This window comes from Sylvia atricapilla, chromosome 24 (assembly GCF_009819655.1).
Source record: "Sylvia atricapilla isolate bSylAtr1 chromosome 24, bSylAtr1.pri, whole genome shotgun sequence".
NCBI lineage: Eukaryota > Metazoa > Chordata > Aves > Passeriformes > Sylviidae > Sylvia > Sylvia atricapilla.
Window position 1 is genome coordinate 1,321,411 of NC_089163.1, and position 16,469 is coordinate 1,337,879.

General features: G+C 62.8%; 3 protein-coding genes across 5 annotated transcripts; 1 reads left to right on the forward strand and 2 right to left on the reverse strand.

The window, feature by feature from the left end:
* The first annotated feature begins 115 nt into the window (after positions 1-115).
* GALE (UDP-galactose-4-epimerase) lies at positions 116-3,545 on the forward strand. Of its 3 annotated transcripts, none has more exons than XM_066335050.1 (11): positions 116-590; positions 1,241-1,367; positions 1,439-1,554; positions 1,708-1,821; positions 1,944-2,120; positions 2,204-2,317; positions 2,390-2,456; positions 2,536-2,621; positions 2,723-2,800; positions 2,932-3,046; positions 3,123-3,545. In XM_066335050.1, exons 2-11 carry the CDS (start codon positions 1,247-1,249, stop codon positions 3,176-3,178), a joined length of 1,044 nt encoding a protein of 347 aa, XP_066191147.1. In that variant the 5' UTR covers positions 116-590; positions 1,241-1,246; the 3' UTR covers positions 3,179-3,545. The 3 variants fall into 3 exon arrangements, with proteins under 3 accessions (XP_066191147.1, XP_066191146.1, XP_066191148.1); XM_066335051.1 differs by lacking the exon at positions 116-590 and adding an exon at positions 1,090-1,108; XM_066335049.1 differs by lacking the exon at positions 116-590 and adding an exon at positions 602-1,108 and having other exon boundaries at positions 1,241-1,554.
* A 585-nt stretch (positions 3,546-4,130) lies between these two features.
* On the reverse strand, positions 4,131-13,141 carry LYPLA2 (lysophospholipase 2). Its single transcript, XM_066335061.1, has 10 exons — positions 12,882-13,141; positions 10,279-10,382; positions 9,437-9,468; positions 8,756-8,821; positions 8,380-8,427; positions 8,152-8,222; positions 7,849-7,922; positions 7,644-7,745; positions 7,336-7,512; positions 4,131-6,278 (listed from the first exon to the last, which is right to left on the reverse strand). Exons 1-10 carry the CDS (start codon positions 12,997-12,999, stop codon positions 6,228-6,230), a joined length of 843 nt encoding a protein of 280 aa, XP_066191158.1. The 5' UTR covers positions 13,000-13,141; the 3' UTR covers positions 4,131-6,227.
* A 78-nt stretch (positions 13,142-13,219) lies between these two features.
* Positions 13,220-15,450, reverse strand: PITHD1 (PITH domain containing 1). Its single transcript, XM_066335073.1, has 6 exons — positions 15,214-15,450; positions 14,522-14,565; positions 14,335-14,412; positions 14,046-14,150; positions 13,601-13,709; positions 13,220-13,512 (listed from the first exon to the last, which is right to left on the reverse strand). The coding sequence occupies exons 1-6, from the start codon at positions 15,421-15,423 to the stop codon at positions 13,411-13,413; spliced, it is 648 nt and encodes a 215-aa protein (XP_066191170.1). The 5' UTR covers positions 15,424-15,450; the 3' UTR covers positions 13,220-13,410.
* Between the last annotated feature and the right edge of the window lie 1,019 nt (positions 15,451-16,469).

The window sequence follows — 16,469 nt, forward strand, 5'->3', positions numbered from 1 at the left end:
AACTCTGCATCATTGTGGGCTGTGGGAGTGAGGAGTTCCTTCCACCCCCAGAGAGCAGAGAGTTTGAAACCCCCCTGCTCCTCACGGTGATCAGCTCCTTGGGAACCGCCCCCAACCCTGCTAATTAAAATCATTTATTCAACAGTTGATTTGTAAGATTGGAGACTGGTTTGGGGCTGGCTGCGCCTCTCCACATGACTTCAACAAACTGTTACAGTTACCAAACCTTCCCTAACAAACGCCGCAGGAATGAGGCGGAATTGGGCAGTAATTGGGGCTTTGGGGCAATAATTGGGGCTTTGGGGCAATAATTGGGGATTTTGGGGCAAGAATTCGGGGATTGGGGGCAACGGCCTCCTCCGGCCGCCAGGGGGCGCTGCGGCACCGGGCTCCCCGCGGTGGCCCCGCCCCTTTCCACGCCCACCCAGGGCCGCGCTCCGCCCGCGGTGTTTTGGCCCCACCGCCGCCCCGTAGCCCTGACACGTTTCCATGGAGGAGCCGCGCGTGTGGCGCCGGGGGGCGGGGCCAAGGCCCGGCCTTAAAGGGGCCGCGCCCCGCGCGGGGCTGAGCGAGAGCGGCGGCAGCGGCGGGTGAGAGACCGGGGGAACCGGGGGAAACGGGCAGGGGAGGGATGTGCTGCCCTGCCCTGCTTCCTTCGGTAGGGAGAGCCCAGCCCCCGGGCCTTGGGGGTGGTTTTCGTTCCAGTCCCCGGGGGACGTTCTGCCCCGGGACTCCTCCGGTCCCTCCCCGCCCTGTCCCCGCTCCCCTCCTGAAATCCGCCTTATTTTTGCCTTTCCCGCCCGCTCTCTCCGGGCCCAGGTGCTGTTTCACCCCAGCCCCTGGTGGGTCCTTCCCTCCGCTCCTGCCCCTTCCCAGGACGGCGCCGCCGGGTCCCGCAGCATCGCTGCGTCCCGAAGCCCTTCCTGAGTGGGGCTGGAGCGGGGCCGGCAGCGGGGAACTGCGGGAGAAACAGGGACTGGGCGAAGGGCACAGCTGACACACCTGCGGAGACCACCCCAATTAATGAGTTAATTAACAGTGAGAACTGCTGCCCTGGGGACTATGGGTTTAACAGGAAGGAGCTGGGCTGGTCTCCGGGATCCGGGAGGTGTGACCGGGAGGTGTGACCCGGCCCTGCCCCGCCCGTCCCCAGGGCCGTACCTGTGGCCGTTGCTGACGTGACAGCGGCCGGGCCGTGCCCATCCCGCGCCTCAAGGGTTTGGGGTTTTTCCCCCCGCAGGGAACCATGGCAGAGAAGATCCTGGTGACGGGCGGCGCCGGCTACATCGGCAGCCACTGCGTGCTGGAGCTGCTGCAGGCGGGCTACGTCCCCGTGGTCATCGACAACTTCCACAACGCCATCCGAGGTACGGGGAGCCCATTCCCGGCCCGGGCTGCGCCCGAGTGCAGCGATCCCTCACTGCCCTCCGTCCCCCAGGCTCCGAGGAGCTCCCCGAGAGCCTCCGGAGGGTGCAGGAGATCGCGCACCGGCCCGTGCTCTTCCAGGAGCTCGACATCACGGACGAGGCGGCGCTGCAGGAGCTCTTCAGGAAGGTGAGAGCCGGACTGCAGTGCCCCGGGGGGCTCCTGGGCAGGGCACCGGAGCAGGGAGGAAAGGCTCCTGCGGGCCATGGAGCCCCCTGGGCTGGCTGAACAGAGCTCCTGGGGGAATTCTGGCCGGCTCCCGATGCCCTTTGCCCCCTGCAGCACCAATTCTCGGCCGTGATGCACTTTGCGGGGCTGAAGGCCGTGGGGGAGTCAGTGCAGAAGCCTCTGGAGTATTACAGAGTGAACCTCACCGGGACCATCCGGCTGCTGGAGGTGAGAGGAGCCAGCAGTGAGCCCGTGCTGTTCCCTCTGCTCTCCCTGAGCCCTGCCAGCGCCTCTGCAGGGCTGACACAGGGCCCAGAGCTGGATCAGTGCTGCCCATTGCCCTCTCCCAGACCATGAAGGCCCACGGCGTGAGGAACATCGTGTTCAGCAGCTCGGCCACCGTCTATGGGGACCCCAAGTACCTCCCCCTGGACGAGAACCACCCTGTGGGGGGCTGCACCAACCCCTACGGCAAATCCAAGTTCTTCATCGAGGAGATGATCCAGGATCTGTGCAAAGCAGAGAGGGTGAGGAGCTGCCCCAGGTGTGGGGCTGCAGGCCAGGTGTGTCCCCACAGGGGTGACAGGGCAGCCTGTCCCTGTGTCCCCAGGACTGGAACGCCGTCCTCCTGCGCTACTTCAACCCCATCGGCGCCCACGAGTCGGGGCTGATCGGAGAGGACCCTCAGGGGATCCCCAATAACCTCATGCCCTACGTGGCTCAGGTACCAGCCCCACAGCCCTCGGGGGGCTCACGGGGAGGGGACACAGGGTGATGGGGCTGTCCCTCTGTGCAGGTGGCAGTGGGACGCCGCGAGTTCCTGAGTATCTTTGGGAATGACTACACGACGGACGATGGAACGGGTGCGTCACGGGACGGGTGGAATTTGGGATTCCCAAACCCCTGACTGCACCCCAGGCCTCACCCTCGGCATCCCCACAGGAGTCAGGGATTACATCCACGTCGTGGATCTGGCCAAGGGCCACATCGCTGCTCTGAAGAAGCTCAAGGAGAACTGCGGCTGCAAGGTACCAACCTCGGGCTGCTGCCAGCCCTGGGGGCCCCAACAGGGACTAAAGGGGGGCCTGGCCCTTCTCCTCTTGACCCCTGTCCGTTTTCCTCCTCCCAGATCTACAACCTGGGCACAGGCACTGGGTACTCCGTGCTGCAGATGGTCCAGGCCATGGAGAAAGCCTCGGGGAGGGAGGTAAGGGCAAAGCTGCAGGGTCACAGGCACAGGGGCAGCTGCTCCCACACACCCTCTGAATCCCCCACAGCAGCTGGGATCCCTCAGCCCCCCTGGGAGCTCTGGAGCCCACGGTGCTGCTCTCCCTGCAGATCAAGTACCGGATCACAGCCCGGAGAGAGGGAGATGTGGCCTCCTGCTACGCTGACCCCGCGCTGGCCGAGCGGGAGCTGGGCTGGAAAGCTGCCTTTGGCCTGGACAAGATGTGTAAGGGCATCCCCTCCCTGGCACAGCGGGCACTGCCAGCCCCTGCCCTCCCTCACCTCCCCTCTCCCTCTTCCAGGTGAGGACCTGTGGCGGTGGCAGCTGCAGAACCCCACGGGCTTCAGCAAGAACTGAGCTGTGGCCAGGCCCAGGGCTGCTCTGAGCCAGACCTGAGCCAGCCCTGCCTCCTTCCCCGAGGGCTGTCACCATCCTGGGAGAGCAGTTCCAGCTCCCCCTCCTGCCTCTGGCACGGGGCAGAAGGCTGGAGCAGCCTCAGCCTCCCCACTCCTCCTCCTCAGCCCCCAGGTCTTTGCATCTCACAGAGCAGAACCACAAGGAACAGAGGAACAGAGAACGGAGCCAGGGCCTGGTTTGGCACCCCAGGCATGGATCCCCCCGTGGGAATGGCCAGGGGCTGCAGCCAGCCCAGGCTGGGAGCAGGAGCTCCTGGGCCCTCCCTGTGCCCTGGGCACACAGCACTGGGACATCAGAGTCCTGCTGAGCCCAAGGCACCTCTGCCCCTGCTCTGGCACAGCGAGGGCACCAGGAGCCTCCCCCAGGGACCAGTCACATTCCAAGGCCACCACGGCTCATTTCCCCAGCCCAGGGCTTCCTCCACCTCCCTTTTCCCTGCCCCCAGCATGGTTTTGGGGACCAAATCTCATCTCCCACCTCTGCTGCTGAGCCAGCCTGGCCTGGCTGCCCACAGCCCCCTCAGAGCTTGCTTTGGCCTCCCGTGGCAGCCACTCCCCAAACCCCTTTGCCAAAGGCTGCCCAGGAGCCAGCTCTGCTCCTCTGTCCCACACTGCTCCTATTTATTCCTGGCAGCTCCCAGGGCTCCTCTGGGCAGGGATGACGCAGTCGGCCCCGTGTGCTGTCGGCTGGATGAATAACTTATGCTCCTAAATTATAAATTGAGCTTTTGATTTGTTTTTAAAATAAACTTTCCTACTTTCTAAGTGGCAGCTTTGTTCTGCTTTTCCCCTCAGCCAGAGCTGCTGCCCTTAAAAATGGCACCCTGGGGCCTCGTGCCAGCCCCACTCCACCCCCAAATCTCTCGTCCTGCCTGGCCAGGGATGACGCCAGCTCAGGGATAGGTTGAGGATTTATTTCACCTTGATTCTCTGTGGAACGCACGCACACACACACAAAAAAACCCCAAACATGTACAAGGAAGACGAGAGAGAGAAGAAAAACCAAAAAAAGAAGAAAAAAAAAAAACAAGAAAAAAACAACCCTAAACAATCAAAAGAAAAAAACAAACCCAAAGCTGTATTGAGGAATGGAGAGAAGCCGTTCTCCCTCCCGGGTTCCCGGCACTGCTCGGGCAGGGAGTGAGCAGGAATGCTCTGCAGAGGGCCCCCCCAGGGATGCTCCCGGGCCCCCCCATCACACACGGTTCCAGTTCACAGTCAAACAGGTCAGTCTGTCCATCACCAGCCCTTGGTACCCCCAGGGAGCTGCAATCCCACCCCTGCCAGCCCCTGGTGACCCCAAGGAGCTGCCATCCCACCCCTGCCAGCCCCTGGTGACCCCAGGGAGCTGCCATCCCACCCTAGGCACCCTCTCATGCCCCCCAGCCAAGCGTGGGGAGCGGGGACACAGCAGCATTAAAACACAGCACAGAAGAGCCAGCAGGGCAGAGCCCAGGGCAGGGGCAGAGCCCAGGGCAGGGCAGAGCCCAGGGCAGGGCAGAGCCCAGGGCAGGGGCAGAGCTGGACTAACCCCTGTGCCAGCAGCAGCTCTGCTGCTTTCAGACTTCCTAAAAGGGGCAAAAACTAAAACCCCAAGCCCAGGGTGGGCCCCACGATCCACTCTCCAGAGGGTGGTTATTGCTTTGCTTTGCAGAGCCCGGGCAGGAAGGGCAGGGCTGGAGCAGAACTGCTGGGGCTGAGCCCCCCCAGAGCCCCCCTGGGGCCAGGGCAGGGGGAGCAGGGCCAGCCCTGGGGCCAGGGGGACGTGGGCATGTTTTAAAAGCCATCATCAGCCCCAGGCAGGGGCTCAGCCCGGGGAAAGAGGGGGTGAGGGCAGAGCTGCTCCACAGCCACTGCCCTGGGCCCTGTGGGAGGGGAGGGTCAGCCAGGAGCCCCCCCAGAGGAGACATTCGGGGCCCCAGCAGGATGCCAGCACTCGGGAGGGGACAAGCCACAGCTGAGGGACACTGGTGATTGTACATGGAGGGGGAAGAGCCCCCCCAGTGCCGGGGAGCAGAGGATGGGGCACAGCAGCACCCGGGGCTCAGATGCTGGTGAGATGATGGCTGGGAGCAAAGCTGCTCCTTCCGGCTGCACCAGGAGCCAAACCCGGGGTCCAAGGACCCCACCTCAGCTCCCCCTCCCCGAGCCAGCCCAAGTCCAAAGGGAAGGACGAGTAGCAGCAAGAGAAGACATTAAAGACGGGGCCGGTGGCTCCGTGAGTGTAAACGAAGCGTGGGGGCTCCGGGGGCGCAGAGCTGGGCTGGGTGGGGGGAGATGCCTCTGGGAGCCCCGCGGGGCAGAGGAGGAGATGGAGATTGTAAAAGCAACAAGAGGAGGAGGAGGAGGAGGAGCAGGAGGTGATTATCTCAGGAGGGCAGAGCCGCCCCAGGCCGATGGCTGAGGGGAGTGTGCGTGTGTGACAGGCGGGGCCGTGCGGGAGGTGCGGGAGCTGCAGTGACCCTCCCCGCCGGCCCCGGGCAGCCTTTGGCGGTGCCAGCCCAGGGCACAGCCCGCCCCGGCGCCCGGAGGCGTCCGCAGGGGAGTCCCGGGTTCCTGAGCTGGGACTGAAAACCCGTGAGTCGCCTGAGCGGCCACCGAGGGCAGAGCCCCGAGCCCCAGCGCTGCCCCGAGCCCGCCCCGCTCCTCCCACCGCAGCCTAATACTGGTACAAAAAACCCCAAACCCAACGGGAAAACCTCACCCGCGCCGTGCCGACCCCGCGGGGGACCGAGAGCTGCCCCGGGAAGCGCTCGGAGGCAGAGCAGGAGAGAAAAGACCGCTCCCAGACCCGCCTTGGGCGGCTCCGCCGCGGGCTCCGGGAGCAGCGGGAGAGGCGGCAGCCCCGGCCGGGGGAGGACGCGGGCACGGGCGGGGAGAGGTGCGCTGGGGGGGCCATGGCTTCCGTCGGCAGCGGGCGGCTCACGGGGACAGACGGGCGGCGGTGACATCGGCACCCTCCCCCCGGCCGCAGTCCCCAGGGGCTCCGCTCAGATGCGGGGCAGCAGCTTCTCGATGAACTCCTTCACCGCCATCATCTCCTGCCGGGAGCGCACAGCCCCGTCACTGCAGGGCTCCCCAAAGCTGTGCCCCGGGAACGGGGCAGGAGGGCTCTGCAGCCTCCCCAAGGGCCTGGATGGGGCTCTGCAGCCTCCCCAAGGGCCTGGATGGGGTCTGCAGCCTCCCCAAAGGCCTGGATGGGGCTCTGCAGCCTCCCCAAGGGCCTGGATGGGCTCTGCAGCCTCCCCAAGGGCCTGGATGGGGCTCTGCAGCCTCCCCAAGGGCCAGGATGGGGCTCTGCAGCCTCCCCAAGGGCCTGGATGGGGCTCTGCAGCCTCCCCAAGGGCCTGGATGGGGTCTGCAGCCTCCCCAAAGGCCTGGATGGGGCTCTGCAGCCTCCCCAAGGGCCTGGATGGGGCTCTGCAGCCTCCCCAAGGGCCTGGATGGGGTCTGCAGCCTCCCCAAAGGCCTGGATGGGGCTCTGCAGCCTCCCCAAGGGCCTGGATGGGGCTCTGCAGCCTCCCCAAGGGCCTGGATGGGGCTCTGCAGCCTCCCCAAGGGCCAGGATGGGGCTCTGCAGCCTCCCCAAGGGCCAGGATGGGGCTCTGCAGCCTCCCCAAGGGCCAGGATGGGGCTCTGCAGCCTCCCCAAGGGCCAGGATGGAGCTCTGCAGCCTCCCCAAGGGCCTGGATGGGGCTCTGCAGCCTCCCCAAGGGCCTGGATGGGGCTCTGCAGCCTCCCCAAGGGCCAGGATGGGGCTCTGCAGCCTCCCGGAGCAAATCGGGAACAAATCTATCTCGTGTGTTCCCCTGAACACACTGATCCACATTGCTGGGGTTGGTCCCAAGGATCCCAAAGGGAAGGGACTCAGAGGGATCATCCAGCCCAGCCCTGCACAATCCCAGCCTGGGCATCCCTGGAGCACTGTCCACAGGCTCCTGGAGCTCAGGCAGCCTCGGGGCAGTGCCCATTCCCTAGAGGGGAAGAACCTTTCCCTGAAATCCATCCCAACCCTCCCCACACACAGCTCCAGGCCATTCCCATGTGTCCCATCACCCCCCAGGAGTGCTGCATCCCTCCCTGCAGCCCAGCACTGACCTGAGGACAGGAACTGTGCATCACTCCGGGGTAGGTTTTGAACTGCACCTTGGTGGGGGTGACCACAGACTTGAGTTTCTCAGCAGTGAGGGCCCCGAAGCGCACGGGGATCATGGGATCCAGCTCCCCGTGGCACTGCAGGATGGCGATGTCCTTGTTCACGCCGTTGTTCGCCGCCTGCCACCGGGAGGGGACAGCAATGGGACACCTGTCCCCAACACGTGGCCCAGCAGCTCCCCCTGGTGAGGGAGAGCTGCTGGAAAACTGGGGGGCTGCGGTGGGAGGAGCCCCCCCAGGCCGTGGGGTACCTGTGGGAAGGCTTTGTGGAGAGGGAGCCAGCAGCTGAGCGCCACGATCCCGGCCAGCTGGTGCTGGCAGGTGAGAGCAGTGTACAGTGACAGGGCACCACCCTGCAGGAGGAATCGGGGAATGGGGGATCCAGGGACAGCCCCAGGCCCAGCTCACACCCCTCCCTGTGGCAGCTGGAGCAGGAATCGGGGTGCTGACGCTCACCTGTGAGAAGCCCCCCAGGATGATGCGGTTGGGGGGGATCCCGTTCTTCATCTCGTGCTCAATGATCGCTTTAACTGGAAGGAGAGGGGAGGAATGGGTCAGTGGAAGGGGAGGGGGGCCTGAAAAGCATCACCCAGCACCTCAGGGTGCACCCTGAGATCCAGAGATCCCAGCGGAAAGGTTTGCTGGGATCACAGGACAGCAGAAACAAAGGAGAGGTGGAAGGAAGACACCTGCTCCAGTCCCAGTGAGGGAGAGGCACAGCAGCTCACCACTTCCCCCTCCCCTTACAGAGCTCCTTACTGTTTTCTGCAGCTTTCTTGATCCCAGCTTCATCCTCGGGTGCATCTGGAGTCAATCCCATCAGGTCAAACCTTGAGGAAGCAGCAGGGTCAGCCAAAACCTCCCCCAGCACCCCGAGTGTGGGGAGGCAGGAGCTGGGTGTGCTCTGCCCTTCCCTGGCCCCCACAGGGCAGTGGGTTTTGTCTCCCCAAAAGGGTCCCACCCAGCCCTGTATCCCAAAGCACTGACCAGGAGGGCATGACCATCTTCATGTTGAGGGTCACTGGGATCCGGGGCCTGTGGAGGGACATTTTGGGTGGTTTAGCTCGAGTCTGAGGGCAGCAGGAAGACTGAGACCTCTCCCCTTCCTGCTGAACCCCCTCCTGCCTGAGCAGGGCATGCACAGGGAGCCCCAGTGCCTTTGTCCTTCTCTGCAGGATCAGGGATAAACAAGACAAGAGGGGGGAGAAAAGAGCCTCTGGTGGTGCTCAGCTCTGCCTGCAGCAGGAACTGAGCACGGCAGCAGAGCCAGCCTGGCTGGGCAGCCCTGCTGGCCTCAGGCCACCACCTGCCCTCCCCCAGGAGCCCCAGGGTCCCCCAGGAAACCCCCCAGGGCAGCACTTACGCGTGAGGGCAGATGTACTTCACATAGGGGAGGCGGATGGAGGAGAGAGCGTCGGCCCAGCTGTGCCTGGGGACGGACAGGAGGAGAGTCCGAGGCTTGTCCCAGCCATTTTCCCAAAGCTGCTGCCCCCCAACCCATCCCCTGAGTTTATTTCCCCCACCCCATCAGCCTGAAGCCTCCCCAGCGCTGATCCCATCTGAGGGGAGCACACAAAGCCCCGGAGATGCAGGCAGGCAGGACAAAGAGGTGGGATTTTCCCAGACAGGGATGTGGGAATCTCCTGGACGGGGAGGAGCCCTTTGTCACCACCATGGTGGTGGCCTTACACAAGAGAGGTGCCCTGGTGCAGGCCCAGCCCAGCTGCCAGCCCTGCCAAGGCCTGGAAAAGCTGCAGTGCTTCTCAGCAATCCCTGAAGGCAGCACAAAATCCACCCGCGGGGGGTGGGGGGCTGCCAGGCTGCCGGGATCATAAATATTCAAGAGCAGACAACTGCCAGCAGCAATTCCCTGCCATTCCCTGCCATTCCCTGCCAGGCTGGTGCAGGGATGGCTGCAGACCCCAGCCCAAAGCCCCACACAAATCCCCGAGATGCCCCCAAGGGAAGCAGCAGCAGCGAAAGGTCGGGAACTGCCTTTGGCAAATCACACATCGCAGCTGGAGGCGGCTCCAGGGACACTCACCCCGTGTCTCCAAGGCCATGGAGGAAAATGACCTGATAAAAAGAGAAGGAAGGGAATTAGTTGGTCTGAGAGAGTCGGGAGGGGGCTGGGCTGGGCTGGGCTGGCAGGGAGGTGGCAAATGGACACTTAAGTCACCAACTCCAAGAGGCTCAATTTAGCCTGGAGCACGGCGGATGGGTGGGTCAGGGATGTGGTGTCATCCTGCCACGGGCAGGTCCCAACTCCTCCTCACAGCAGAGGGACAAGGAATGACAGATCATCCCACCAGGAATGGCACCAGAGCAGAGGCCCAGCCTGAATCCCAGAATGGGCTGGAAAGGATCTTAAAGCTCATGCAGTGCCACCCCTGCCATGGGCAGGGACACCTGCCATTGTCCCAGGCTGCTCCAAAGCCCATCCAGCCTGGCCTTGGGCACTGCCAGGGATCCAGGGGCAGCCACAGCTTCTCTGGGCACCCTGTGCCAGGGCCTCACCACCCTCACAGGGAGGAATTCCTTCCCTGTATCACCAAGGACTCACAAATCCACCTCCACAGCCTTTCAATCTCCAGCTCCAGCGAGCCCTAAGCCTTGGGGAGCAGAGAGAAGGCAGCCAGCAGACCCCAGGGAAGGACTGAGGGGGGTGTTCCTTTGGGAGATTTGCTTTTAAAAGCTTAAACACCCAAACCACCCCCAACTCTCACCACCTTGACAAGATAGGCTCTCACTCTGGGGCAAACAGCCCAGCCCAAGGACAGCCACACAGCTCTGGCTGGCCCTGCCTCCCCCAGGCTGCAGCTCCAGCTGTTCCAGGGGCAGCAGCAGCACAGGGAAGGAGGGAAAGAGGGAAGGAGCAGCCCTTACCACGGCGGTCTCCCGCTCTGCCCCTGACACGGTGACAGCGTCGGCGAGGAGGGGGACAGACATGTTGTTACCACACATACACCGAGAGGGGTCGACACTGGCACCTGCGGGAACACACGGAGGTGAGGCAGGAAAACAAAACCTCTCACTCACCCCACCCGCCTTCAGCAGCTGCCTCATCCAGAGCAGCAGCTGTTTGGGGGAAAATTAAAGAGCAGGTGAAGAAGGCTTTGATGCTGAAGCCTTTAGGACACCCCACGCTGTGGCCTGGCACTGCTGGAGAGTCCAGGAGCAGCCAGGGCTCCTCGTGTGGCAGCACGTGTGGGGTGCTGGAAGAGTTAAAATTAGCCTGGAAAATTATACCTCAGAGCCAAAGCTATTCTTGTGGCTGCACTGGTGTGGGCAGAGGGTGGCTGGGCAGCACAGCCTCGGCATCACTTCATTCCTGCACCCCTTCACCCCCTGATTCCCTCCTGGAGCTGTGCAGGAGCCTGACCCACATCTGCTCTGACAGGGAAGCAGGAAAGCCTTGGCATGCAGCAGCACAGGCTCTGCTGCACCAATACAGGTCCAGCCCTATTATATGGAGCTGTTTGGGATGAACCAGAGCACTGAGAGCTGATCTGAGCCCCCTCAGTGATGGATGACACCCCTGTGCCTCCCCAGGACAGCAGGCAGGGTCACCACCACTATCCTGTCACCTCCCAGATGACCTTATGAAGCCTTCAGCCACAGCAGTCCACGGTGTTTGTCCCCACCAGGTCACAAATCACAGCTCCAGCTCCCCACCAGGCTGCCCTGACCCCGCTGACCCACCAGCACTAATTAGATCAGAGCTTGTTTAGGGCACTGCCATTATCCCCCAGGAACAGGATCAGCCTCTGGAGCACAGTCACACAATATCCCGAGCTGGAAGGGATGAAGGATCATCCAGTCCAGCCCCTGGCCCTGCCCAGAACGCCCAACAATCCCACCCTGGGCATCCCTGGAGCTGTGTCCAAAGGCTCCTGGAGCTCTGGCAGCCTCAGGGCCGTGCCCATTCCCTGGGGAACCTGGGCAGTGCCCAGCACCTCTGAGGGAAGCACCTTTCCCTGATATCCAACCTAAATCTCCCCAGGCACAGCTCCCGAGGTGCTGTCCCTGTCACAGAGACCAGAGCTGCCCCTCGGGAGGCCTTTCTTCATCCTCCACACTCTGCTCCAGCCTCACCTCCCACAGCAGCACCATCCCCAGCGGGTCAGGGCGACACAGGATCACCCCAAACCCTCCCCAAAGCCCCGGCGTGCCAGCAGCCAGCCTTACCCACGAGAAAACAGCCTGGTTTGTCTCCCAGCCCGGCCAAGACCCGCCCGACTCGTTCCACCGACTGACTGAGCTCGTCAGCGGCTTCCCCACTCAAATAAAACCACCGGGGACCAAGCAGCTCCCCGGATCTGACACAGACACACGGCCCACGTGCTCCTGTGTACTCCAGGGGCAAAACAACCGGCCAGGAGAGACCGCACCTGCCAAAATAAACCCTGGCGGGGATAGAGAGAGAGAGCCAGGAATAACAGCATCTTCCCCTGGCAGGGGATGGGATGTGCTGCTTGTGGGAGAGGCTCCAGGGAAAGCAGGGCTTGGGATGGTCAGGGCTGCCCCAAACAGCCTGCTGCCCCAAAATCCCTGCCCCAAACACCTTGATGCAATAAAATCCCTGCCCCAAACACCCTGTTGCCACAAAATCCCTGCCCTAAACACCCTACTGTCCCAGAATCCCTACCCCAAACACTCTGCTACCCCAAAATCCCAGCCCCAAACACCCTGATGCCCAAAATCCCTGCTCCAAACACCCTGCTGTCCCAAAATCCCTACTGTCCCAAAATCCCTGCCCCAAACACTCTGCTGCCCCAAAATCCCTGCCCCAAACAGCCTGCTGCCCCAAAATCCCTACTGTCCCAAAATCCCTGCCCCAAACAGCCTGCTGCCCCAAAATCCCTGCTGTCCCAAAATCCCTGCCGGGAATAGTCCGGGATGTTCCTGCCCCGCTGCTGGAGGGACACACCGGGAACCCCGAGCCGAGGGGAGGATTAAACCCCTCAGACGTGTCCGTGCGGATGTAAAAGCGCACACACAGAGCCAGGAGGGGAATCTGGGGGCGATTTGGAGCTGTCGCACCCCTAAGCCGAGCCCACCAGCGATACCGGGCCGGGAGAAACGCGTTCGTCGGTCATTAATTAGCATTAATTACCGTGCCTCAGCCTCTTCCCCGGGCCCGCAGCCCCGCAGGGAGTGGAACCCAGCGGAGGGCTGGAGAAACCTCGCCTGGAAGCGGATGGAGGCGGCACCCTCACGGCCGGGAACGCCGGTTTTCCGCCAAAACCGGAGCTTTGAGGGGGGTCCCTGCAGGCTGCGAGCCTTGAGGGCTCACAGGGACCCCCGTGGGCGGAAACACACGGCCCCGTTACCGCCGAGGCAGCACCGCGGCCCCGCGGCCCTTCCACCGCTGCTCTCCCCGTTAATCCCCCGTTAAAGGCCCCTCACGGACGCTCCCCCCCCCCCCGGCGGCAGCAGTGGTACATCCCCCCCGCCGCGCCCCGGTGGTACGTGCCGCCCCCCCGCACCTCTCCCGCGGCCCGGCGCGCGCGCTCCTCGCCGCTCCCCCCGACGCGCTCCCACAGGAACTTCCGGCGGCGCGGCGGAAGTGACGCAACACAGCGCCGGGCGCGACGGGCCCGCCATGATGGAAACGGGCAGCGGATCCTCCTCACAGCCCGCGGAGGAGAGCGGCTCCGAGAGGGCTCACAGCGGGTTATCGGCGACAGGTCGCGGCCCAGCCCTTCCCACAGCGCGCTGCTGGCGGTGGCTGGGTTATGGAGACGGATCCCAGCTCCCGCCGCCCGCCCCGCCGGTGCCACCCGCGGAAACGGGAGGGCCGCGATTCAGGGACAGCGCTCAGCTCTGCACCGCAGCGTGTTTATTGTCAGTCACAGCCGCTACCGGCCCCGCACACGGCTCGGCGCTGCCCGCGGGCGGGGCTTCCAGAGCGCCTCACCCCGCACCACCGTGTCTGTCCCACAAACATGGAGCTGCTCCTGCGCTCCGGCGCCTCGGGAAGCCGTTCCTGCCCCAGGCAGGCTCGCGGCAGCCCCGTTAGGAGATGAAGTGAGTCTGAGGGGTGATTTGTTCCAGCTTGTGGTCGGCCGGGTTCGCCGAGGCTTCGTAGTTGCAGATGGTGACTTCGTGGCGATGAGCCTGGGTGGAGAGGGAATGTTTTAAATCCAGAGAAAGCAGGATTCCAGCCCTTTCCACACTCTGCCTTCTACTCTCTGCTCTAACTCACCTCCGTCCATTCCCCTTTCAGGCCTATGTAAAAAATTTTGGTTGTCTCTGCTCCGAAGTTCTTTGGGAAGTGCATGGAGAGGTGGTGAACGTTGGAGAAACGGGCAATTCTGAAAGAAAACACACCCTGAGACCACAGCTGCTGATCCACCACCTCCCCAGGCTCCCACACCACCCCTGATCCCAGTCAGACTTGGCTACAAGGAGGGTTTCCCTCACACCTGTGGGTCAGTCACAAGCTGGGGACAGGACACCAGGATGATTCTGCACCCCAAGAATTCCTGGGGTGCCAACACAGCCAACCTCAGGCTCTGGGAAGGAGGTTTCAGTGGGCAGGAGAGAGCTGAGGAGGCAAATCCTCCTGAGGGCAGCTTTGAGGCACTGCCCTGTGCTGACCCTTCCCTAAATCTGGAAGCAGTCCCCTCGCCCCAGGCTCTGTCTCATACTTGGTGGGATATTCCAGCTCTCCCAAGGGATCCCGGCTCAGGCTGAAGGTCTGCTCTGGTTCCTTGGCTGTGTCATCAAAGGACATGTGAGGAATGTTCCTGAACCTGGCAGGACGAGAAGGAGACCCAGGGAGTTATTAACAACAGGTCAGCTAATTGGATTCCATCCATTAACATGCTCAGGTTCTTCTCAACAAAAGAATGGATTTATTTGGTGTTCTCACAAAGCCACCAGCTCCCCCCCAGAGCAGCCAGCCCCTCTGAGCAAGGAGAAGCTGGTTTTACTCACAGCCTCATCTCGGCCGGGTGTGTCCCGTCATCTTCGCCCATGACAATGACTCCTTTCAACTTCACGCTGCCCGTGAACCTGCCCAGACACACAGAGCAGAGTTCTCCCCTCTGTCGTGTCCCAGTCAGCCCCAGGGTCACATTCCCAGGGGAGGAACGAGCCCTGCAGCAGCCAGGACGGAACTCACGGGATGTTGAAGAGCAGCTCCTCGTCATCATCGCTCTCCACGAACTGGGGAGAGAGAAGAGCAGGTCAGGGGTGTGCAGGGGGCAGAGGGGGGAATGTGGGGACAGGGGTCACCCCAGTGGGGTTCAGGGGGACCTGCAGTACCTCGCTCAAAGAATCCCAGGATATTTAGGATTGGAAGGGGCCTCTGGGGATCATCCAGAGGATGGAAGGGTCACCTGGAGTAGGTGACACAGGAACATGTGCAGGTGGGTTTGGGATGTCCCCACAGAGGGAGACTCCAGGCCCTCCCTGGGCAGCTGTTCCACCCTCGTGGAAAGAAGTTCTCCCTCATGTCGAGGTGGAACTCTTGGTTTAGTTTATGGCCCTCGCTCCTCGTCCTGTCCCTGAACAGAGGCTGGCACCATCCTCTGACACCTCCTGGAGATATTTTATGGGTTTATGGGTTCCCCTCTCAGCCTTCCCTTCTCCAGAATAACCAGGCTGAGCTCCCGCAGTCTCCACTCATGAGGGCGACGCTCCAGACCCCAAAACCATCTTTGTACGCTCTGCCGGACCCCTCCAGCAGCTCCTTCTCCTGTCCTGAGAAGCCCAGGCCCGGAACCCGCACTCCAGCTGTGCCTCCCTCGGACCGAGCCGAGGTGCAGGCTGCTCCCGCCGGTCCCCCGGTCCCCCCGCCGCTCCCGGCCCCACCTGAGAGCGATCCCTGCGCTCCTCCCAGGGGCGGAACACGGTGGCTCCGGAGCCCTCGCGGCGCTCGTTGAGGCACTGCAGGCGCTGCCGGTCGATGCGCAGGTACAGCCCCCAGGCCGCGCCGCGTTCCGCCGCCTCCTCCCCGCAGCAGCTGCAGCGGCCGGGCCCGTGCCCGTGCGCCATGGCCGCGCCGCGACCGCCAGCGCGCATGCGCGGCGCCGAGACACGCCCACACGGCCCCAAGACACGCCCACACGGCCTCTAGACACGCCCACACGGCACCAAGACACGCCCACACGGCCTCTAGACACGCCCCGATGTCAGCTAAGCCACGCCCATGATGCTCACAGGACACGCCCGTCTCGTTAACGTCACAGCATATTAATTAAACGCCCCCATATGTGCATAATCACGCCCGCGCAAACCTGTGATAGGAGCGTTGTGGTGTAGCCACGCCCGTATGGGCGGGGCCTGGAGTGCACGTGCGGAACCCGCGAGCCGCCCGGTGGGAGCGGGGACGGGTCCCGGTGGGACCGGGGACGGATCCCGGTGGGACCGGGGACGGATCCCGGTGGGACCGGGGCCCGTCCCGCCCCGACCCCGCCCGGGGAAGAGCGGAGCTGCTGCTGCTTCCCCGCAGAGGCTCCGGGTGAATTCTCCGTGGGGATTGTTCCAAGGAACGGGAGCAGCATCCCCGCCGGGATACCGGGATAGCGGAGTGGGATACCGGAGCATCACCCTCCGAGGAGTTTCCTAATGGCGTGTTTAAGGTTCATTGTCGGTGTCAGGAAAAACGAGCAGCCACGGTCCAGTGTTTGGCTTTTATTGAGACATGATTCTCCTCTTTTTTTCATATAACTTATCTAATTAAAATATTCATCTTAGTTACCAAAAAAAAAAAAAAAAAAAAAAAAAAAAAAAAAAAAAAAAAGAACATAGAAAATTGTATATATACAGAGTTTGGGACCAAAATACAAATACGAGTCCAAGTCACTCCCCTTCCTCCTCCTCCTCCCGTTACTCATCCTACAGGGATGGGGGGGGAGTGGGGAAGAGGCAGCTCTGCTCCATCCTTCGGTGTGTGGTGGAGCACAGAACAACTGCACAAGTGTCACAGGAAGGAGCCCTTTGATCCCAGACTTTTCGTAGTGTCTCCCCCAGGGAAATATCCCTGCTCTGCTCCCAGCTGAGGGCCGGTGCCCACCTCTCCTCCACTAGATTTAGTGTCTGAGCAAAAGGGAGGGAAGGGCCAGGGG